Genomic DNA, 25,495 nt, shown 5'->3' on the forward strand with positions numbered 1-25,495 from the left:
CTCCACTTATTGACATTTCTCATGTGGTTTTTATAATTCAGTGGTCATTTAGGATTCTGTCATCTAAGCATTTTTCTTTTAACGATTATAAACCAGGAATGTGGACTGTTGACTCTATCTAAGCTTAAATTGCCTAATTACAAAGCAAAATTCCACCATGTACTCTGGGTAAGGGCTGAGGACAACGAGTTGCCTGCTTTTTCTGCTTAATTTCCTTTGGTGGTGGAGGGGTCCTCTTGAAATGTATAATATTAAATTACTGCACCACCTCTTTCAGTACATATTGGAAAAATCTTAAGTGCTAGATCTGTCAGAAGACTGTCTGTATACTACCCCTATCTAGCTAGATACATAAATCCTACTATACATTAAAAGTATGCCTAAACTTTAAAATTAAGAACCAAACTTAAAGCTTTTTTTTTTTTTTTTTTTACTGGTACTAACAGCATCTCAGAGTCAAAAGACCATCCTGCATTTGTCAGTCTCAGATTTAGCTGAACCAAGGCCAGTTACCATCCTGTAATGATCAGCCTTACAACCAAAATAAAAAAAGCATCAGTAAAAGATAAAGATAACAGAGTTTTAAGAATATGTATTTACATTTTCTGGGAAAACTCAGGTGCTTCATCATTGACATTTGAAACATGGATCCTAACAGTTGCTGTTCCAGTCTTCGGCTCTTCCCCTTTATCTACAGCCATAATTATGAATTCATAAAGATGGTTAGGTCTCTCATAGTCTAACTGTGTTGCTGGAAAAATAGTACCATGAGAAGTAATACTGAAGTCTTGACTCAAAGTGTAATATAGTATTTCAGCATTCTCTTTTGAATTGCAGTCAGTGGCTGTCACTATTAAAAGAGAAAAGAGAAAGACATTGTGTAAATCAAAGTTTACAAATCAGAACGTTAAATACTTTAACAAGAGAATTAGCGTGTAGCATAAAACTGTAATAGAATTTGCCTTGGCATGTGCTGCTTGACGCAATTCATAAAACTGTGCTATCCTCTATGCTTTTTATTGAGCTAACCTTTACTTGAAAATAAGTCACTTAATAAAGTTGCTATACCATTGACAAGCTCACTCAGACAGATCACGCCCTGTGTGATCAAAGATGAAGTATTTACATATATTATTCAACTGATGCAAGTTAAATTAATGTGTTTGTCAGATCCTACCACAACCTACAAAAACATATGCTAAAAGCACAGTTACCAGAATAGTAACTGACAGACTACCATTAGTACAGGATAAATCACTAAGTAGAACAGTAGGAAGTTATAAAATCCTATTCACCAGGGAACAGCATTTTCCTGTAGTTTACTTTCCTTTTGCCTCTCAAGGTTTATAAAAAGTTTATGTAAGGGTTAAAGATTTATATAAGGCCCTTCTACAACTGTTTAGTTGACATAAATTTGTTTTATTGCCAGGACCTGCTCATTTCTTTATGATCATTTTCAATATAAGATTTTTGTAGTTTACATAATCAAAATTTACATAATTTACAGACCATTATCATTTAAAGCTTAAGTTATTGCTTACATTGGGAAGAAGTAAAGTCTTTTTCTCAAGCATCCAAACTAAGCCTCACATACAACAGTTAAACCGTGCAAGAAGCTTTTAACACAAAAGAGCAGTATTCCCTACAGCAAGCCTGCATAGACAGGCAGAGACAGTAAGCTGATGTGTCTATAATTTCTTATCCAACATCACTCTCTTCTTTCAAAAAAAGAGATGTTGCAAGGTTGCTACTAGAAGCCTGCTGCTATAATACCAACCACAACCGAAGCCCCGTTACTTCAAAATCCTACAAAGATTTACTTCCTTTGTCTCCCATCCCCCAAAATTGTTTGGTCTGTGGCAGTAGTAAATAATTATGACCTGATTCCACAATATGCCATTTGCCTTCAGAGAGTTGCAACTACCCATGTTGGGGCAGGTAATTTTGCTTCTGAACTGAGTTCTAATTAGCAGAAGGAACAAAAATACTCATACTGAATGTAACAAATAGTTTTAGAAGTACTAACCTTGTAGAAGTGCAGTTGTCATAGTAACTGTTTCAGGAACACCAACTTTGCTGTAAATTGACTGATTAAATTTAGGGGCACAATCATTCACATCTGTGATTACAATCAAAACCTGAATGGAAAAGAGGGGACATTAACCAGTGCAGTGAATCAAGGCAATGACTTCATTGATCTAGAAATATCGTACGGAAGAATTTCCCCAAAATATCCTTGAGATCTTCAGAAGCTATAGCACACAGGATAAGCCATTTTTCATAGATTGCTTTTTTCCTGCTGAGAACAACTGAAATATTAGATTCCAAAATACTAGCTTTGCCAATTCTCAGTCCTCTACAGCAACGTTCAGCTCTTACCTTTCATCTCCATTGATTATTTCCTATTACTAATTTAAAGAAAAATGGACCATCTGCTTTCCAAGCATCCTTTTTCCATTATCTTATCTTCCAACACTTCTGTGATTTGTAACACTAATAATTCTACTGCCAAGCATATTACATTTTAGCAGTATAAATCTCCAAGACCAAGTTCTGAATTCAATTACAGCAGCATAAATCAGGTGTAAATAGAACTGATTATGGTAAAACAACTCAGAAATACAATTCTGCTTCTAACATCTTTATAAATGTTTTCTTATTCCTATGTCAAAGATGAGTCCACAGTCATATTGTTTACAGTCCAAACAGTAAGGAGTGTGTTAAATTAGCCTTTATGGCAGCTCACACTGCTACACTTCAGATTGTCTGAAGCTGGTCGAGCTACTCTGCGTCACAGTGCAACAGTTAGATGCACACTCCATCTACTGTTACATCAGTCTCTGGTGTGCTACAGCCACTACACTGACACACTGTTTCACTGTCTCTCTGTGTCCTCCCACTTGTTCCTAATAATTCTGTCTCCTGTTCCCTCTACGGTGTACATCTTATTTCCTGGCACAGGAACACACTGTTACATTGCATGCATTTCCTAGCTCAGCGAATCCTTGAATTCAAACAACTGTAATAACTATATTTAGAAATATTTTTGCTTTCAAACAGCCTTCTAAAACACCGTGGACCATCATCTCAATATCTGTGAGTTTTTATTTACTTTCTCTCTTTACAAGTTCACTTTGTGTTCTTGGTACTAAAGAAATCATTCTCTGTTCTGTTTTTGTTTTAAATTGGAATAATCTCAAATATACATCATACTTTACAAAGGTTTAGAATAAAACACAACCCCACATTTGTTCTGTATCTTCCCAGATGAGGCCTAGAATCTATGATGAAATGGCATATTGGTCCCTCAGAAACAGCCTTTTCAGCATCAGCAACAGTGAACTCTAAGAGTACCTAAACCAGCCCTCAAGATCTACCCACAGATAGAAAGTCTTTTAAAATGGACAGTGGAACAGACAGCATGAACTGGGGAAATGGGAGCCCCTAGTGAATCTGTACAGAAGTCTGGGAAGGCTGAAGGAAAGTGGAAATATATACAGACTGCCAGAAGCGAACACCTACCTCAGCTGCACTACTGAACTGTTCCTCATTTTCCTCTGCTTTGACTGAAAGAAGATACTGATGTTGGTCACTCTCATAATCCACACTCCGAGTTAAACTGATATCCCCTGTTGCCCGATCAATACTGAATAGACCAGTAGGATTTATTAACAAACTGTAGCTCAGGGATTTCTTTTGATATGATACAGCAGTGACTGTAAGAAAGCTGCATTAAAAAAAAAAAAAAAAAAAACAACCCTCAAGCACAGAATACAACATACTGAAAAACGTGACAAAAATTATACATATCAGAAATGTTGGTGCAATCCTGTAGGTCCGATCAGAGCAAATGCCCTGAAGTCACTGATAGCCATACCCAAATACCAAATTCAAACATTTTGTTATACAGTAGTACTATTCTCTTGATGCTAAGCAGATAAAGATGGGATTCTTGGAAGCAGAACACAATAAGGATTAAAAACACAGAAACAGAGGATTTCATTTGGGCTGCAACTGAATTTGCCTACTCTAACTTTCTTCTATGGCAGTGACAGTTTTCAGGCAGGAAACTAAAAGTTAAGGTAAGAAGCAAAAGATTCATTTTTATAACAGCACATTAAGTTTGCTGCTGCAATCATACCATCCTAAAGTTTCAATAGGTAACTTCAAAAATATAAAAGCCAGTCACTAACAGCATGCGTGTTACAGGTTTTTCCACTGAAGTCCAATGTGTTTAAAGTCTTCAAGTGGGAAAAACACTTGTAGTATGAAGTAAAAGAAGAAATAAAAAAAAAAAAAATTGAAAGGGTTTAAAATAGAGTACTAATTCCACAAGCATCCATTATCTTATCATGCAGGTTTCTTAAGAAAAAGAATTGCATCTCCCAGAAGAACCCACCAACATGTATGATCTGGTGACAACTACAAATGAAAAAGACAAAACTATTTGTTTGAACACCTTTTTTCCCCTTTCTATTTCCATGCTGCTGTCCTCTCACTTCCCTCGGGTGCAATACTGAAACAATGGAAAAGGTTGCTGTAGGTCATTATCTCACTTTAGTCTTTTTCTGTAATTTCCTATGATGTAGTCTCACAGTCAGTTTCAGCCAGTGCCAAGACCATGATCCTGCCAACAGGAATTATTTTGCCCTCCTTCTAACTCCCTATCCCGGCTGCATGTTCACGCCACCTCTCCTCTCCTATCAGCCCTAAAAATCACAAGGCCATGCTCTGAGCATGTTAAACAACTCAACTGATTTTTTTTTTCTTTTTTTGGCTTTGTTTTTCATCGGATCAGCTTGCAACACAGCTAGCATATTAGCACTAGTAGCAGACCAAAGGAAGGCAAAGATTTTGTAACACTCCTCTCCTCAGCTGCAGTCTTAAATTAGTCTGCAATTGTGAAACCCCAAACCCAGAAATCCAGCACATGACAGCAACCCTCTTTTCCTGAAACCTGTGTAATTGGTTCAATTTAAATATCGGAACTTTAGGATTCTACACAGATTTTCATTACTATCTCTGGTCAATACGTAACAGGAAATTACTTTCACTGGGCACGTTGTTTATATTCAAACCTCTTCTGACATAATAATAACCACATTAAATACTTCATTCCTTTTAGGTATTATGAAGTAATTTGAAAAATTGATTAATGTACTATCATCTTAGGTGTGTAAACCTAGTTTTAAATAGTGACAAAAACAGTTATAAAGAATTTCATAATATTTTATCCTAAACATTATTGCACCCAAGATGGCAGGTATCTGTTAGGTATTGTAGCATTTCACTGAATTTCACTGAATTTTTTAGAGTTGGAAGGGACCGTAAAGATCATCTAGTCCAACTCCCCTGCCGAAGCAGGATTGCCCAGAGCATGTCAGAGCATGTTACTCAGGACTGCGTCCAGGCGGGTCTTGAAAATCTCCAGAGACGGGGACTCCACAACCTCCCTGGGCAGCCTGTTCCAGGGCTCCGTCACCCTCACCGTAAAGAAGTTTCTTCTCATATTTGAGTGGAACCTCCTATGTTCCAGCTTGTGCCCGTTGCCCCTCATCCTCTCACTGGCAACCACTGAAAAGAGTCCGGCTCCCTCCTCCTTCAACCCACCGTTCAGATACTTATAAGCATTGATAAGGTCTCCCCTCAGCCTTCTCTTCTCCAGAAGAGAAGTTCATTCAGAAGAGAAGTTATTTCACAGTTCTTACATTTCTTTTATGCCTGTGCTATTTAAGTTTACTGCAGTTTTAAAGAAAAACCTTGTTATCTACTATTAGCAATTGCTTTTCTTTTTTCTTAACTCATCTTGGTTTTTTAGACACTGTAAAAGATAATGTTGTAGGTTGTACAGTAAAATACAACACCACAGACAATATAATATGAATAACAGTTGAATGACCACACGAGGAAGATGTTTACTGGACAAAAGTATTCTCGATTCAACTGAAAGAGGAAATGTTTGCCATAAGAATAAAACAGTTTGGGGCAGACAGAACTGAGTACTCAGGTGGATCTGTGTTACTAAGATTTTCTGTGATATTTAGATTCACATGGTTAGACAAAGGATGGAAAAATAAAATGTCAAGTTTTGTGGCATCTTCATTTTTGCTCAGTTTGTCACCATGACTGACGAAGACAGCAAAGACAGTCTTGTTTTTTCTGATTTTCACTTGATGGAGAAGACACTTCTCCAAATTTGACACATAAAATTAATATATTCTTTTGTACCAGGATATCTTTCTTCATGATGTAACAGTTATAATTTGCATTCTGCATTTTGTTTGAAAATTAAGACACAGTCAACGTCTACTAATAATTTCCATATCATTTTTTAAAAGCAAGAAACAGTAATTATTCAATAGTGCTTTTCTGTACAAAAGGGTGATTAAAAAATACATCAAACTGTATATCTTGATATTTCTATTAAGATATCTAAATTGCTACTCACAGTATCTATATATGATTCACAAACACTACTGAGGCTTTAGAGAGATTAAACAGAAGTTAAACTAGAAACACAATCTCACCGCGTGTTTTTTAACTGTTACTTACGATTTTCCTTCTGGCATACTTTCAGGAACATAAACCAGGTATGATATGTTGGTGAACTGTGGCTGTCGAAATCCAGCAATTACAGAAACAGAGGCTGGAGACCCTCTGCTTCCAAGTTTATCTGCCGCTAGTACAGTCAGTAAATATTCCTTGTCCCTCACCAATGGCAAACCTGTTGTTTTAATCCAGCCAGTATCCTTCTCAACTTCAAATCTGTCTTCACCACCTAAAAAGAACAGATCCACAAACTGCTGTCAGAAATAACATTTTTACTTGATTAAAATTAAGATGAGAATAGGGTATCAATTCCTGTGTTGGTTTTGGCTTAGAATCAACACGGACACAAAAATTTAAAAGTTTGTTTAGAACTTAGACATCAGTAATTACATTCATGATTACATTTCTAAGTTGGATTCTACTTCTCTAGACAATTATCACTCTTCTTTATCCTCTAATACTTTGGTGTTGTTTGACCCTAAATATTCCTTACCAGAAAATACCCCAATAGAGTTCTGCCCAAGAGGAACAAATTCACCTTTGAGGCAGTATTGCTACTCTCCTTCTGCTTAGACAGTTTTGAACTATTACTGAGGTTTCTTTCAAGAGCCCCACAAAGAAAATTATTAATGAGTCTGTACTAGCTTTGCAAAGCTAAAGCAAAATCAAGACCCTTAAAGATTTTTTAGAAATTAACCAGAAGCACCATTTCCACAAGGGAAAAGGAATATTAACCCTCTCCACCCAACAAACTGTGCTCCAATACTGCCCTCTCATAAACAGGCAGTCCAGCAGACAGGTGCTGACTACTGCTGCCATTGCCACCCACATGCCAAAGCCCTGAAGAGTACTGACTGCTCCAGTCCCCATCATCCCCCAGTGGACAATCTGGGCAGGAACCCAACTTTGCAGGGAGAACACACTTCAAATCTGGCAAATCTGTCCATTCCCTCAATAAAAAATTGATTTTTCTCACACATAGAGCTGAAGGCTTAAGAACTTTTTGCAGGAGGAAGGGAAGATCTTTCACCAAAGAAACTGAGGCTAAAGGACAAAAAGTCACAATAATGAAGCCTAATATACAGGGAATGAGAGGGTTAAAATTTACCTTCCAAGAGAAAATATTCTACAGCTCCATGCATCCCTTCATCTGCATCCACAGCAAACAGCTTGTATACTTCAGTACCTCCCGGAGCTTCAGGGGAAACCACAGCCAAAAACGGAAAGGGCTCCATGGCCCATTCAGGTACGTTGTCGTTCACGTCTGTCACAGTAAGTGACAAGTGCACCAAGTACCAATCTTTTCCTAATGGTCACAGAAAAATTAAGAAATACTTAGCTACTTAATGGCACTCAGAGTAACAGAAACAGGTATCAATTCCTAAGTGTGTATTTTTTGCAATATTGTTGGCATATAATCAGACAAAAAGTGGGTTTTAAGGCTCTTCTGCAATTAAAAGCACCCATACACAATGGGGGGAAAAAATAATCAGCACAAGTACTGTTGAACTGCAAGATCGAGGTCACCCATGTTACATTCTATTAACATCTCTTTTTAGGAAAGATCATCAACTCTTAAATTTTCAAAATTTAAATACGTTTTCTGAAATTTTTTTTTTGCTGAAGAAAAAAGTATCAAGAAATATTTTGTTTATGCAATAATTACAGCAACTCTGAATTTTGAAAATGAAATATTTGTTCCCAAAAAAATTCTAGCCAATCTACCCTAACTAGTGATTTTCCTAGTTAGAAAGTTCACTAAAATCCTAATATGGTCTTCACTTCTATTAAAGACTGAATGCTGTTAAAAACAAACAAACAAACAAAAAGCCAAAAACAGAACACCACAGAATGGAACGACTCAATTCCCCACAATTTGACAAGAGAATATCCTTAAAAACAGAGGAAAAAGTATTTGTTATACCTCTGCTACTATTAAAACAACCAGTGAAGACAGTAGAGCTCCTGAACAAGGAATAAATATCAGGCAGGTATGGCTGAAAAGGTGGCAGAAAGGAAAAATGTCAGACTGAAGAAACTGCTCCAAAATCTTCAGGAATGGAGTTAAGCCATTAATGGAGTTAAGTCCTTCCCCCATTAAAGGAGGAAAGAGCGGAAAAATATCCTGGGTGAAGTTTCTGAACAGAGGACCAAAGGATTAAAATCTTCACATTTCAAAGGAAGCAAAATGATGCAGAAGACAGAAAGCCTTTTTCTCCTTAGTAAATTTATATACACTTTCAACTGAAAAAATGCTTCCTTCCACCACACACAGCTAGTTCAGATTTTGAAGCAACTTAGCTGGGGTAACACAATACTGTGACAAAGTGTCTATTTTTTTGGTAACTGATAACATTTATCAGTAACAGGTGGAAGCACAGTACAAGTATAACTTGGGCCTTTTGGCCAGCCTGGCTCCAAGTGGACTGGCACTCAACTTGTAAGAAGTTTTGCTACAGAAGCCAATTCGAGTGTTCCTGCAGTCCATAATTAATGCCTCTGGCTCCAGAAAAGTGGTGTATGCAGACCCAGTCTGCCTCCAAAAGCAGTACAACTGCATTGACATCGCACCATGCTCCAGCTAGCAAGCCTAGGGAAGTGAAAGGGAATGTGGTCCAGATAAAAACAGCTATCTACATTTACAACACAATTTATCCACAAGTTTAATAATGGATGTAAAGCCAGAATTTTTAAAGTTGTTGGTGTTAATACTTGATTTTAGTGTGTATTTATTATTTATGCATACATGAAAACATATCTACATGCACAGAGATTTATTTTCAAAACAGCTTTACAGAAACTGAAACAACATACAAGGAGGAACACCTAAAATTATCAGTTTTAATTTAAATCCAATTAATAATACAAAGAACTTAGAAAGAGTTGCCAAAATGTCTAATCTTGCAAACAGTGTTATCTTGCTAAGGAGAAATATTCTCCCGGGAAGGTGTGCCACATAGGCTGAACAGCTGTACTCTCTCTCCCTCTCCACTTCCTTAATGGAAGCAGTACATCCCTTTTCAAAAAACATCCATGTTCCAACTAAAATATGTTACTTTTGTCTGATACGTGAATTTACTAAGATTATCCCTTCGCTCCCACAGCCGCACTAATATACCTTTCACATCAGTTTCTTGCAAGCTTCGGCTTTTCATAATTACAAACCTCTGTCTGACGGCAAGTGGCATATTTAGTACACTGTATCATAATCTGCAATCTATAAACAACCAGTAAGTGGATTGTTGTAAAGAAAATTCCTTGGTGGTGTGATTAACAAAGTCAAATGTAAATTTCTTAGCTTAGATTCTTGAGACTTAATCCATCATGACCTTTCAGTACTTTCTGTTCTTATCTCAAAAATTCTCCTAATAGAAAAATCATCATTCACCCAAGATAATCACAGTTCTTTTTAGTTAAACTTGTAAAACTGTATTAATTCATCTGAATTTTAGAACTGAGTACATTGTTTGTTTTCTATCTCTAAAGAGCAACAGAAAGTATATTGACAGTAACTTCTTAAATCCAAATTAATTTCTTTGTAATTGTATCTTGTACTCAGAATCTAATGTTCCAGGGAATATACCATTAGCTTAAGATAGCACATATGAAAAAAACAGTGGCTACAGCAAAACCAAACTCCTGATTTATCAAACAGTAAATCACAGAAGCGATCAGTTTCCTGAAAAAGAACGTTAAACATGCCTTGCACTATCATAGAACATGGATACATACAACACGCATGTTTACATTTTCATGGAAAAGTTCTCAGTTACCATCTACATCTAAGACTTGCAAAGTCTTCTTGACTCCGACGTGAATTGTGTGTGTGTTATGTATCGTACTTCTGCAGTCAGCAGCATTGGGAGGCCTGGTGTAAGGATGCTTACACCAGTTGAATGTTCTTTATAACATTGCATATGAAGCCAAAGTTTCCAAAGATAAACTCGAATTGCAAAACTAACTCATTACAAAAAAAGACTGACATTGAGGTGAGACTACTGTAGCCCACACTGCTCTTGTGCTGTTCTTGTAGTTACCCAGGCACAATTCCCTTCCATGTTTAGACAGACTCTGGGAAAGCTGCTGCATGCTTTCTCCTCTGTTTAGCAAAAGAAACCAGGAGCATCAGAAAAACATCCAAAAATCATGAGGTAAAATGCAGCAGCATAGATATTATTTCCCATTACCATTTTAAATAAAACCAGATGTGTTTCAAAGAGACATGTTTCATCTCAGAATGTGCGTTCCAAAAGTCCCAGGGCAGCAGTCCAAAACACTGCAGAGGAGGGAACCTGTTAGATCTGAGTCTGATGTTGAGATACACCACAGCAACCCACAGCCAGGTAAGTTCTAAATGAGAAGTGCCAAATGAGATCAGTGTCTATTTGAACACTCCAAAGATTTTAATTAAAAGGTTGTCCAAAGGAGTAAGTGCAAAAGGGAGACATTAGTGTCAAAACTGCCTGTCTCTTCTCAAAAGAACAAATAGGTCTTGTGGAACCTGTCACAAGTTTGTAAATACCCACTATTAGCTTAGTTTGCCTGGGTGTACTGCAGGTTTAAAATAGCAAGCACTAAATTAGAAGCCAAGTTAAGTACCTTTGAAAATCTGCCTCTAGAATAGCAAGATCTATTGAGGATTTGAATGCCACCTCAGAAACCCTGACAGGAGTGGAAAGGTTACTGACTTTTGTCTCTCTGGAGTCTGGAAATCAATATCCTAATGAACCCGTGAACTCATTCTGTTTCAAGTTCTGCTGAAGTTCTTAACGTGCATGTATTCCTCTATCAAAAAATAAGTTGTAGTTGAAGAATAAATTATTTTTATTGAACAAGTAGTAATAAACCTGGACACAAATTCTGCTCTTGTCTCTTAGTGACTGTCAGTTCTGAGAAATACCTCTTCTAAGGAAACTGGGGAAAACATCAGGACTGAGATTAATCCTCACATGCCCTTGTAATCTTTATTAATCAAAAACTAAAAGGACCTGGGCATGTTCCTCCAGGTACTTGTGTTTTAATAGTTAAGAGACCTTAATGTCATTTGACATCTTGGCAAGATCAAAGCATTCAGCAGTATGTTGGTTACCTCTGAAACATCTGAATACTCTTAAGAATTTTGTTAGGATAGTCAGCAGGAACTACAATGCACATAACCGAAGAAACAGGCATAAGTGCCTCTCTTGACCAGTATACATATCCACTGCATATGACCTTACAGATCTTATTGGTATGTTATCTTCTTCCATTAAACATAGGCAATCTGATTCACAAGCAAAAATACTAAATAAATCATCATGATTTCACTTTCAGATAAAAGCAGTCTGGAGGAAAATGACTGTAAGTAAGTTTTCCCCTGACTGCCTACCATATATCAAAGCAAAAACTATAACAGAAACACCAAACAGGACTGTACTTCTCTGCACAGAGACCTACAAATGTGACCTGACAACTTGTAGAAACAACATCAGGGTGACCAATGAAGCATGATCAGACAAGAACTTGCCAGAGGACAATGAGTGTGATGAAGAGACTGACATGGACAATAATGTGTAATATATGTATGTCTAGCAGGACAACACATTAAGAATTTCAAAGTATATGTTCATGAACGTGATTTTTTTAAAGTGTAACTCCACATTCCAAGGACTACAGCAAATATTTTAAAGTTTTTCATTTATTTTAATTACTATTGCATATGTTTTACAAAATGCAGTCTCTTATATTTTGTAATTGACGTGGCTTCTTTACTACAGAATAGTTGTTTTCCTACAGAAAAGAGCTTAAACCAGAACTTTAACTAATCTTTAATGATGTATATAAAATTCATTTCCTCCCCTATTTACATAGATGATTTGTTCTTCAAGACAGTAGAAGGAAGGAAATTTTAGAAACATCCATCTCTTGATTGTTAAGGTGTCTTAATGCCTTCTTTCATCAAAACAACCCCATATGTATATTGCAGATATATTAATTAGACATGTACATCAGTACATTAATAGTAGTAGTGCATTATTATGTCTCTGCATTTGTATATTATGGTTAATAGTAGTTTATTAGTAGTATATAAGTAGTACATGTGCAGTTACATAGCTATATTATGGGAGAAATAACATGTTACAATTCCACTCAAAATCTTAGCAGAAACAGCTTAAAACTGGTAATCCTTTGTGGATTTGGGTTAAGTCCTATAAACACACAGACAGGTTCTACTTATATTATCTGTTCTGAATACCAGGCCCTGACAACAAGTGGAGATACCTGCAACTCTATTCAGCAGTGCAAGTCAACCCACTGCTGAGATCCTAAATCAGGAATCTGACATAGGCTTAATTATCCCTAAAAGAATTTTCAGATTGTTTTGTAACTCACTGCCAGTAAGAATTTCCTCAATATTAAACACTAGATACTTGACTTTCAAGCCAGGCACACTGTAGATATCTTACGCAATGTCATCCATTCAAAAAAAATCCTACTAAAAGAATAGTTCCGCTCATTACATTATTGGCACACATGCAGATTTAGCATTTGACAGACTTTCTTCCCTGGCTTTAGACAATAGAAAAATTTAAATTGCTTTCCCACAGATACTGAGCAAGAAGAGATAAAACTCAAAATGGCTCTTGCTGCACATAAACATGACAGTAACATAACACTGGAACACCTTATAGTAAAAATTAGTATTTTTAAAAGTCATACAGAAAACAGTACTTCATATTCAAAAGGATAAAATCATCTTTTTATTTGATCAGAAAGTATTTTTTCCTCTTTCCTTATTTTTCTTCACTATGGAAACTAATAAAAACAGTTCTGTGAGCAGATTGCTTTTCTCATATATTTGCAAACACCACTTATTTGCCCTTTGGAATATCAAAACTAAGCCCCTTCTACAGCTCTCTCTTCAATTTACATAAAAAATTAAAACTAATATTGTAAACTCTAGACCAGAGGTTTTTCCTACTTTAGCTGCTTAATTCCCTATTAGAGTCAATTCATGTATCATCAAAAATCCTTCTTAGGGCAGCTCATCCTAAAGTCTGCTTTTCCTCTGATACTCCCTCCAGTTGGAATTGCTTCCTTTTAACTTAATATTACTGACAAAATCTGAAGTTTATTCCCTATCACCAAAATCAATCTTCATAATCCACTGCTGAAACCCCATCACAGGTATCCATCTATAATTGCTTATTTTTCATGCCTATCTGTGATTGAAAGCTGATAAACAGAAAGATTTGTTATACTGTCTTACTCTGAATTCCAACTACATTAGGAAACGTAATAAACTAGGTGGCTCGAGTTTCTGCTCACAGAAAATATATGATATTCCATGACTTGCAACTTTTAATCTTTAAAAAAAATAATACATAAGCAAAATATTAAGTGACTTGCTAGGAAATTTAACCATAGCAAAAATTCTCTTTGAAAGCAACAAAAGTAACTGAAAGAAAAAAAAAATTAGAGAGTCTCTAAAATACCTTTCTTTAGGTCTGCCTGTAGGCTAACTTCTATCCATACAGCTAAGGAAATCTGTTCTCTACCAATATACTCTGCGTAAGAATTACACATCAACATAATCCAGCTGTTAGTTTCTATAGCAAAAGTATTTCAAAGAATGTCAGAGTCTACCTACATAATGTCCTTAGGTGACTTTCATCATTTTACATTAGTCTAATTTTAGCACTACACCTATTTAACCTTTCAACAGATGTAAAAAACATAGGCCACCTTAGCTGAGGAAACTGATTTTACTAAATCAGAATTACTGTATATCTAACAACATTCCTTCAAGTTCACAAGGTCCAAGCCATAATACAGATAGGATTTGTGCAATATCTAAAATCTTCCTAGTTTAAGACAAAATTCACTTTTTTGAAAGGAAGTCACTTCTCCAAGAAAAAGCACGAAAATCTGTTATTCAAATGCCTTTCAGAAAACAGCAATGCAGATCAAGGACAGTGTCTGCTGTCAGCCTCCTCGCTACATTCCTTTTTCCAAATCTCCATGATCAAAAGGCAGACAGTGCCTCATTAAGCACAGTTGTTAAGATTGAAAGCTTTAATAAAGGCAGAGTTAAATATATAGGAGAAAATACAACATTTTCAATTAACTATTTAAAGTTAGAAATTTGATCCTTTGATGAGATACAACCACATTTGTATAATAAAATAAACTGTTCTTATTAAAAAAAAAAAAAAAGGGAAAAACCTTAATACTCATATACTATGAAGATTGGGTTACATACTTTGTTCAAATAGCTTAGAAAAATTTCTCATAAATTAAAAAGGGCGTCACAAGCTTGTAAAATAATAAATTTGATGTGAAAAATTATTAAAGACATATAGAGGGATTTAGTATTTAGAAGGAACAGAAAGCCCTCTTAAAATCATGAACCTCTAAGGGACTCCAAGTTAAAGACTTGTCAAAACTGAAGAACATACTTAAAATTAAAAGAAGCAACCAAATATCTTGATCAGATAATGGTTCCTTTCTTCTTTAGGTTCTTCACCAGTTCTTTATAAACCTGGATTCAGTAGAGCCATCTGAAAAAAATCTTTTGTGGTGTTCACCATTAATTTTCTAGGAAAGGGTTTTAACACAAAGCAACTTGAAGTAGCTCCTCCAGCCTGGTATCGAAGTTGGGTTCTAAAGATTCAATGGATTGCACACAGATACTGCAAACTAATAAATCCTGTCATTTCATACAGCAGGAAAAAAAATATTCCACCGCCTACCTATATTGTTACACCAAGGGCGGCAGGAAGGAGGAAAGGACTTTAATATTTAATCATTCAGTTAACAATAACTTTTGAATGTTACACTGGCTAAACCAAGCCTTGAAAATCATGCATGCTGAAATGGCTCGATTGCAATTTCAAATACCAAAGGTTGGAGTTGCCTCTAAACACATCTCTTTTCACCATGTCAAATTGTAAAAGATGCTGTCAATCTGTGAAATCTGACGTATTCTCAGACTTCTGATTTCATTAGAATTATAGGACTGTCTTTTCTTTTAAAAATCCAATGGATAGTTCTATGAGACGAGAGTTGAAAATAAAATTCTTGTTTTCGCTAAAATTTTTGGCTTCTCTGCATCAGTATAATTGATAAAACTGACAATGCCAGACATTCTGATTTAAAAAATCTGACAATATAGAATATGTACTTGACTGAACATGTCTCTACAATTGTGGACAAATATTACCCATTCCCCGAATGTACTGAGGGAAGAGGTATTATATTACTATGATTAAACAATAATGGGTGAGAAGCTATGTTGCTCCTGGCATTTTCAGGTCATTTCAGTTTATTTTTGAAAAGAGATTAGGAGAGTGTTAAACATCTTGCAAGCCTTTAGGTCAATGTGGCTATTACATTCTGGTCTATGTCTGTCAGCAAATTAAGTATTCAAGTTAGTATTTTTTTGTTCTTTTAAGATTCTCCAACTTCTAAGACTTCTACCTTAAATAGTCAAACATTTTTTGAAAACTCAGCGTTTTGTTATTTGTTTGGGATACTGCAAGTAACATATTTTGGGTTTGTTTGAGAGGACATGGTTGTTTTGAGGAGGCTTTGCAAATATCATACTGACCTCACTCTAGAATATGGTTTTAATGTAAAATATCTACTGACTTAAAGTTTGGGAAGATGCGTTTCCAGAAAAAAAAAAAATCTTAACATCCTAAGCCTTTTGCTGTAATCAGGAGAAATCTCTGTTCCCATTTTCATACTATAACATGAGATAAAAACTACTGGTTATTGTACCCAGTCCTAACATATATCCTTCAAAAAATAGAACAATTATGCACAAACATTTCTCTACTGTCATATCTGAAAATTCATGAAGTATATGATGGGTTACTTTTAAGTACAGTAGTTTGCTCATTCATAAAACATAAACCTTCTAAAGAGATAACTTTGATGGGCTCAAGCTGTGGACAGCCTACATTCCCTCCTAATATGCCTTATCTTTTTTGCAGATAGAATAATGACAGTCTGTCATGTCTCTGTTCCTTACACTCATATGGCTTTTAAAATAGAAGTTAAAGCAAACCAGAAAACAAAAGTAAAAAAATAAAGAAAGCATCAGAGGAGCTAAATGATGGTGGCAGTGGATCTTAAAATAAATTACCAGTTAAAAGACAGTAAAGTGATAACCACGTTATCAGAGACTTCCCAGTGTGGTATCCATCTGCTGAGAGTGGCAGACTAAGTATGCCCAGATGTGAAATAAATTACTACAAATTAATAATCACAGCAGACATCATTAAATAACAAAACATCCATCTTAATAAATTTTTACTGATTTCCAAAAAGCATTACCATCAGGAGAGAGCTAAAGAGGTAACAGCTACCATACCACCATAGGATGGAAAGTTCTCTTGAAATTTTCCTTAGAATTTCTTGGGGAAAATCTGATTCATTTCTCTGTAGCCCATCATGTGCAGGAAAAAAATTTAAAATAATCCACCACAATCAGTAGCCTCACCAAAACAGCCTGTTATTCTTCCTTGTATCATTATGCATAGAAAGTCTTTTGAACTAACGTCATATGGACTGCAAACCTAAACACGTGAAAGACAGGAATTCATTATTAATTTTAATTTTCCAGAAAAAAAGAAAATAAAAAAGAGAAATCTGACCATGGCACATCACGTATCAACATTTATATGCTTCATCAGTAAACTAAAGCCTACTCGTACCACACAGAACTCTGGTTGTTAGGGCTAGGAAAAAGCAATAAACTGGTATCTGCCAAGTGCACTGTTATTACAGGGAGAAAGGACACCAGGCTGTGAGCCTTCACAGTTTTTTGCAGCAGAGAAGAAAGACTGACGAATCTCAGTTTCCACTAAAAACTGTGTTGAGGAGTAAGCTGATATATAGACAAAACCCTCCTTATCAATTTCAACACTCTTTGCTCTATCGCCCCCAACTGTCCTTATCCCAAAACTGGAACTTCCTTAATACTGACTTTATATGTAATTCCCATTTAAAGAAGTAAAAAATGTTTATACACCTAAGATCAATCATCTAAGGTAATCAAATTTCCTATTTAAGAAATTATGAGCTCTTTTATCAGAAAAAGAAAAATCAAAAGTGGAGTTTATATCTGAAACATTGTATATTATTAAAAACAGTATATTATTAAATGAATCAAAAGGAAACTCTTCAAAATACTGAATTTATCCCCAGTTTGCATCAAAGCACTTTGAAGTCAAAGGAAAATTTACTGTGGGCTAAATCTCAGTCTCTCTCTTTTATTCTGAAACCTAAACTCAAACATATCAAGAAAGTTTAAAGAAATTCTATCTACAAAGTTGGACACTACACTTCTAACTGAAAAAAAAAAAAAAAAAAAGAGGGGTTAGGAAAAACTGAAATAAAACTGTTTCAGAATCAAATAAAGTGTAACATAATTGCCATGTCAGTCAGAGAATCAATGTCCAGTTGGAGATGTTACAAACCACCTTTGAGAAAGACCCTATCCATATGTTCTATAACTTACTATTCACTCAAATTAACAAATTTGTGCCGAAATTTAGTTAGATCTTAAAAAAAAAAAAAAAGTTTCTTTTGCAGAATCTGAATGTTTGAGATGATAAACAGCCAGAAGATCTAAACAGCTTTGGTATTCAAATCCCAGTAATCTCACAAAGTTATTTTTATTCTGACTGCTTGGAGTGTACAGCATATAGTATCAAAACATTCAGACTGAATAAACATCAACATAGTGCTCTAAATCTTCCCCAGACATTCCTTTCTACCACAAATCAGTAACATTCCAAACCTGTAAACACCTATAGTTGTCCAGAATGCACACAGAATGCAGGTTTTCTTTTGACTTAATAGAATGAAACCCACTGGAGTTTAACGAAACACATCTGCTGGATAATAGATGATGATGATTTCAACTTAAGCCCAGTTTGATATGTAACTGTTAACAGGGTTACAATTCATAAAAGAGGCAATAAGAACTGTAAAAGACAAAACATAAACCAGAAGCTACTTAATTCTGAAGCATGTTCCCCACAGAATCAATACACAGCTAGTAAGGAACTAAGGCCTCAGATAAAATTAAGACAGATGATCCTTGGTCTCCAAGCATGAAGACCTTCAAGGTTTAAAATATATGTATCACTAAAATCGGTATCTCCACTCTATATGTCGATTTAAACATGACAAATACACTTAAAATAATAAGCGACTGCTGGTAACTGTTTGAAAGACATGTCAAACATCACCCTTAGTAAATCCTGCAATAAGAAAAAATGAACGACGGGGGATTACAAAGCTAATGCCCATGGATGAAGTAAGGTCAAAGGAGCTTGAGAAAACAGAGGATTAGAGAGACGGGATCTTCCATGCACTTCCCCCAAGCATTAATGGGATAATAATGGCTCCTTCTCAAATTAAATGCTAGCTCTATGTTAAAATATTAATGTATATGACAGTCTAAGAAATTTTACCTTCTGTTACTGGGTAAAAACTTAAAATAGTATGCTTTTGTGAAGAATAAATCGTGTCCCAATAAATTAAATGGTATCAAATCTGAAATGCTACAGAAAACGTGAGCATGATCATCACTTCCTCAGGCAAGGTTAACTGAAGAATATAGTCCAGGGCTGAGTGACCAGTAAAGTCACTAGAGGAATTTGCTCATCAAGGACCATGTACCAAAAAATATTCTCATGAAGTTAAGCCCTGAAATTTTGGAATCCTGTTTAGCATCTTGTTGCTGAACTTCTTGTACAAGTGTTTTCCTGATGTTTCTCTTTGGTTTGGGGTTGTGGGGTTTGTGAGGTTTGTTTTGTTTTTTTTTTCCTTTTGGCCAACATTTTTGTAAATTATGAAAGGCCACAGAGAAAGCTTGTGACAACTAACTGTCTGATCCAAGCTTAGGCAGCTGCATGGTGTTGGAGCTGGCCTTGAACATGGGCAGCCAAACGCAGGGAGCTGCAAGACCTGCTACTGCACTTCAAGACCCGACAATCGTGTTGGACAGGTCAGGCCTAACCTGAAAGGTAGCGTCCTACCAATCTATGAAATCTATCAGGCTTGATTGATCTGTGATCTCTATGTCTTAAACCTGACTTCTGCCTATTTTTAAACCTTCCTTCTAACAATTCATGCAACGAACTCTCCTGAAGTTGAACTACAAAACAAGATAGTATCTCCTCTCTTGTCCAGGGCCGGGAATTATTTATTACTCCTCCACAAGTACAGCAGAACCCATACCATAAAAAATGTACTTTGCACTATAGATCCAGAATTTCCTGTTGCTGCTTTCCAGTAACTACTCTCTCCAGAAAACATATCAACTATGTTAAAACTAAGTCTACAAAATATCAAATGACCACAAAAAGAGATACACAGTGAATAAACAGAACTAGTAATGTACTATTTCCTCTACAGATTGCAGGTAACTTTACTGTAACACTAAAATACATCAAATAACTATTTATTATTTCAAAGAATACCAAAGGAATTACGGAAATCTTTTTGGCACCTACATAAAAAAAAAAAAAAAAAAAAAGAAATTTATAACCAAAATATGTCCTATCAGAAAGTAACTACATAGCTACAAAAATGTAGCTGCACAATAAATGAGGACAGTCTGAGAGAGCTAGGGAGAAGAAAAGGGTTCAGGAAGACCTTGTTATGGCCTTTCTGTACTCAGAGGGAGTTATAAGAAAGATGGAGACAAACTTTTTAGCGGGGCCTGTTGCGATAGGACAAGGGGTAATGGTTTTAAACTAAAACAGGATAGATTTAGACTATATAAGGAAGAAATTTTTTACAATAAGGGTGGTGAAACACTGGAACAGATTACCCAGAGAGGTGGTAGATGCCTCATCCCTGGAAAGATTCAAGGTCAGGTTGAACAGGGGTCTGAGCAACCTGATCTACTTGAAGATGTCTCTGCTCAATGCTGGGGAGTTGGACTAGATGACCTTCAAAGGTCCCTTCCAACCCAAACTGTTCTATGATTTTATGATCACCATAATAAATCTTAGAGCTCAACTGCAGCTTTGCCGAAAAACCCAACCCTGTGTGCCAAAGAGTTGTTCATTCTGCAAATGCCCCTCAAAGTTACCCCTGGCGCAAGAAAACATGTACCGGTGCCAAGCCTATGGCCACACTATACAGTTCTACTACAAAATACTCCACATAGTGAGGAGTGAATCTGTTACATTGGAAGTTACTTCCCATCCCAAGTGGAATGAGCTAGGTTATATCATTCCCTCGACAAGACGTGACTTGGAGAGAGAAAACCCTTCTGCTTCTTCTATGACCATGTGGAAGATTATCTCGATATTGAGATGCTAAAGGTCTGGCTGCGCCTGGAAGAGTATTTACTTCAATGAAACCCGCCCTGGACACACTGCCATCCTGATTATCCAGGACAGAATTGAGAGAAAACAAACAGAACAATATCTAAAATTCTATTCTAGCTCAAGAGAAAAAATAAACAAACATGCAGCCTGTTACATATCCTTTATGCTCCTCTGAATAAAAATTAATTCAGAAACAGAACATCTCCTACACAGTCCCATTTATGAACTAAAGCATGAGAGTTGTCGTGTAAACTAGGAAGAAACACTGCTGAATGTTGCCTTCTTACCATATACCAGCCTTCTTCCTACTATTTTGAGAATCCTCCATCAGGAAAACAAACCAAACCAAACGAGTTTTTCTTCCTAGAGATCTATCAGGACTTGTGCCACAATGTTTTTAAGCATTATTTACTATTTAGATAATGAAGTGCACATTACAAATTAATTATAATAAACTACACGGAAAAAATAAAGGACAAAGAGGGTACACTTTCTATGCTAAAGCATCTAAAAATCTTCTTACCCTTGACATCATTGCCTGGGTTGAGGAAGTGACTAATGCCAAAAATAATTATTGGTTAATTTTCAATTCTCAGCTACCAGGCAGCAAGAATTAGGGGGGTAGAAAATGAAAAATACATTAAAGGAATTAACATAGCTTTATACCACTTGAACATAAATCAACACCTGATACCATAAGCTCTGATACCAGAGAACCATAGCTGCCAGAATATTTCTGGAGATGTACCGTGTAAAATTAGCCAGCACAAACACTAAAAGCGAAGCAAACAAACTGGAGAAAGAACCTGAACTTACACTTCTATTCACAACAAAATTCAGTGCAACCATCTCCACGCTTTAATTCACCCTGAGAGCTCATTTCTGTAAATACTGGGCGTTTTTTTTCCTGGCGCTTTTTTAATCTTCTATATCTTCCTTATTTCAGACTAATTGAAATATCTAGTTCTGCTAGCCACCTTTCTCCCTCTCCTACCCCACCCTTTTGGCTGTCTTTTCTCACATTACTGAAGCTTGGATTGCAAGTAAGAAAAGAGACGTAACTTTCAAGTATGTTTCAAATACCTATGTATTTTAACTCCTATAAAATGAGAATGTAAGCATTCTGCAACTTAAAAAACTTTTAAAGGTGTCAAGTCATTATTACCTTTAACCTTTTCCTGGTGAAAAAAACTAGTACTAATAAAGGTGTATTTTTTAATTTAGGCTCCTTTAAACAAAGAAACTTAGAATCACTGGCATCTGAAGTATGCCATTTGTACTGTCCACAATTAATTGCTATCTACGTACTCTCTGAGAATCAGAATCTTGTTCTACATATTTTGTAGAGGTTATTATCTTACTACTTCATACTACTAGCAGTAATGTATCAGGCTAGTGGAAAACACTCCAAGCTATTTAGTAGAACCAAGATGGTGAAAAAAATCCCTGAAAATAAGTTAAAGTTGGTTTATCTTTTTTCTAACTGGGTTAGCAAGCACTGCTTTGGAAAAGAAATCTCTGGCATGACAGAGTCACAAGCTTTGTTCCAGGCAATGTCAGACTTCTGTATTAGACTAGATAAGAGTAAAAACCATCACAAAGGTGAGACTAGCAGTAACCGGGGGCAAGGTTAGCTAATAATTTTCTAACAACATCTTCTTGATCCTGACAGAGGGAGCTGTGACACCAACAAAGGGCTGAAACTTGAGCTACATGACAGAATGCATGAACATCCCGGAAGCATACTCAGATTGACCCGATAGATTTTGTCACTGCTCCTGCATAATGACATCCCCTTCGGCATGTAGGCTTGCTCAAGACTGAGTAGCAAAGATAGGACACAGAAAGCATTTGTGTTTTGGAAATTGTCTATCAACCTCCTGGTTAGCAGCCAAAGCTCAAGACGGAACACAGCGCAAAGCCAGTCCAAGTGACTGACAACAATATGCTACAGCGATAGGCATGACAAAAACCAAGAGGGAACATGAGAAAGATCTGAGAGTTGTTCCTAAGGACCCAAGTGAAATGAACTGGTGATCTAGCCTGCTTCACTGGGGGGAAGTATCCATGTCATTGAAACTGTCAGCACTAATTAGAATCCCTGCAGGCATCCTCAGGGATTTAACAGACACCAAGGAATAAACTGCCTCGCTCCTTCGGGCTGGCCCTGAGTCAGAAAATAGGCAAGATGAGGGAAGGAATAGTGTGGGAAGCTTTTCATCTCTCCCGCCTGCGCTGCTCCGTGCCTAACAAGTTACTCTGAGTAGTTGCACTGCTGAGAAGTTAATAGTTCTCCCAAGCACTAGATATCACATAATACAAAACCGTTTCTAAACCTTTCCGAGATGAAATCAAACCAACCATTTCTGCTGGTACAATTTTCTCCAGAATACTCACATTCTAGACAATCTTCAGAATACTGTTACAATCAAAAGTAACATGAAAATAACAAGAGACATGGTGAATGGACACAGATAGCCACCCTCTGGTGAATTAAAAACAGGTTTAAACTAATCTGTATTTTCATAGGTGAAAAATATTAACCAAGAGGACAATTCAAAATTTAAAAATAATTTTTAAAAGTAATAGATTTAATCAGCCATAGATAAATGAAACAAGCTACTCTCTTTAACTTGAGTAATATCCTGTGAATGATAACAATTTAAACCGTAAACACGCCGTTTTAATGGTGCACTTTGGACTCCTCAGATTTTTTAAAAACAGAGCAGCCACATAAAGGCACCGATCTTGCAAAAAATTACATTGTACTTCTGAGTCAAACAAGCTTGACTTTAATAACAACTCAAAACTCAGTGACTTCAGCTGCATGCTTCAAGTCAAGCACTTAACAGGATCAGAGCTGTGGGAAGCATTTTAATAGAAAACACTTGTGTGTAAGAAGCGTGGTATATCTAACATGCATTGTCTCAATGCATATATAACATAAGTAACACTCTGGTTACACTACATATTTTCCATGCTGCTCATTAATGACTAAGAATTTTGACAGGTGAGATAGTTAAATCCTGATAACCACCTTACTGCTCCAAGCATTTTACATCATACAGTGAGTATGGACTGTACAGCTATTTAATGCTTCTTGTCACTTACAGTGTTTTAATATTAACAACTTATAGATTTAAAAGATTAAAACTATCTAGAATATAACAGCACATGACACCTGACGCTAAGCCATCCTTATGTGCTTGTTATCACTTGGGGACTTTTTACTCCTTGGAAGGCAAAGCATCCTCTAACTTACTGACAGGACAAGACCACTACTGTCTAAGACGTAACTTTATTTTGCAGCTGCAACCGCGGGCAGCCCACGTCCTCACGTCCGCACCTACCTCGGCGCTCCTGAACGCGGACGACGATCTCCCAGACGGCCACCGCCTCCCTGTCCAGCGCGGCGACCAGCCTCACCTCGCCGCTCTCCCGCTCTACCCGCACGGGCGACTCCTCGACGGGCGGCGACACCAGCTCGAACCAGGCGGAGGCGAAGCGCCCCGGGGCCAGCGTCGCCAGGCGGCTGCCCGGGCGGGCGTCCTCGGGCAGAGAGAGAGCCAGAGGCGCGGCGGGCGGCAGCAGGGCCCGGCGGCGGCGGGCGGCGGTGCGGGGCGGCGGCAGCCGCTTGGGCTGCGGCAGCACCTCCAGCTCCAGGGGGTCGCTGAGCAAAGCCGGCCGCCCGCGGTCCCGCGCGTAGAGCCGCAGCGGGATGGGGGCGCGCAGGTGGAGCAGGGAGCGCACCAGCACCACGCGCCCGCTGCGCGGCACCACGAAGAAGTGGGCGCTGCGCGGGAGGGCGAAGTAGCGCAGCTCCGCGTTGGCGCCCGCGTCCGCGTCCTCGGCCTGCGCCTGCCACACCTGGGACTTGAGCGCCAGCGTCTCCTCCACCCGGAGCTGCGTGACGCCGGGGCGCGGCCCCCCCACGAAGCGCGGCGCGTTGTCGTTATCGTCCAGGACGCGGACGGTGAGGGCGGCTAGCTCGGCGGCCGTGGGGCCGCGGGGCCGGCAGTGCTTGCAGCACAAGCCCAGGCGGAAGGAGTAGAGCGCCCGCGCCTCCCGGTCCAGCGGGCGGCTGGTACGCAGCCAGACGCGGGCGGTGCGGGCGTGCAGGGACACCTGGAAGTGCGAGTGGTCCTCGCCCAGCAGCTGCAGGTGCCAGCGGCGCCCCTGCACCTTGGCGCACCAGGGCTCGGGCCCCAGCCGCGTCAGGGGGATGCTCAACCCGCGCACACGCGTGCCCGCCGGACGGTTCTCCGCGACGTGGCCGCCGAACGAGGGTTTCCTCCGCGGGGCGGCGCGGGCGGCGGCCAGAGCCCAGCAGAGCAGCAGGCAGCCGGCGACGCACCGGGCTCCACGGGAGCCCATGACGGCTGCCAGCGGCGGCGGCTCTCGGGCGGGCTGCGCGGAGCTGCCCCCGCCGCTCCCCGCAGTACCGCGGCGAGTGGGCGGGCGGGCGGGGCCGGGGCCGGGGGGCTCGTCGTCCGCGCCCGCGGCGCTCGGCCGGCCAATCACCGCGCCGTCCGCGCCCCCCCCCCCGCGGGGCAGGGCCGGGGCCGGGACCTGCGGCGGGGTCGGGGCAATCACCGCCTCCAGCCGGGTTT

The 25,495-nt window shown here is 38.3% G+C and overlaps 1 protein-coding gene across 1 annotated transcript in view; it reads right to left on the reverse strand.

Annotated features, from left to right (window-relative positions):
• Positions 1-25,259, reverse strand: part of LOC141471424 (neural-cadherin-like) — a 68,559-nt gene extending 43,300 nt beyond the window's left edge. The window contains exons 1-6 of the mRNA XM_074157957.1: positions 24,236-25,259; positions 7,658-7,855; positions 6,553-6,778; positions 3,523-3,727; positions 2,027-2,138; positions 601-850 (exon numbers count right to left, since the gene is read on the reverse strand). Of these exons, the coding sequence (XP_074014058.1) occupies positions 601-850; positions 2,027-2,138; positions 3,523-3,727; positions 6,553-6,778; positions 7,658-7,855; positions 24,236-25,259 (2,015 nt within the window). The remainder of the gene's footprint in view (positions 1-600; positions 851-2,026; positions 2,139-3,522; positions 3,728-6,552; positions 6,779-7,657; positions 7,856-24,235) is intronic.
• Between the last annotated feature and the right edge of the window lie 236 nt (positions 25,260-25,495).

Source organism: Numenius arquata, chromosome 13 (assembly GCF_964106895.1).
Source record: "Numenius arquata chromosome 13, bNumArq3.hap1.1, whole genome shotgun sequence".
Classification (NCBI taxonomy): domain Eukaryota; kingdom Metazoa; phylum Chordata; class Aves; order Charadriiformes; family Scolopacidae; genus Numenius; species Numenius arquata.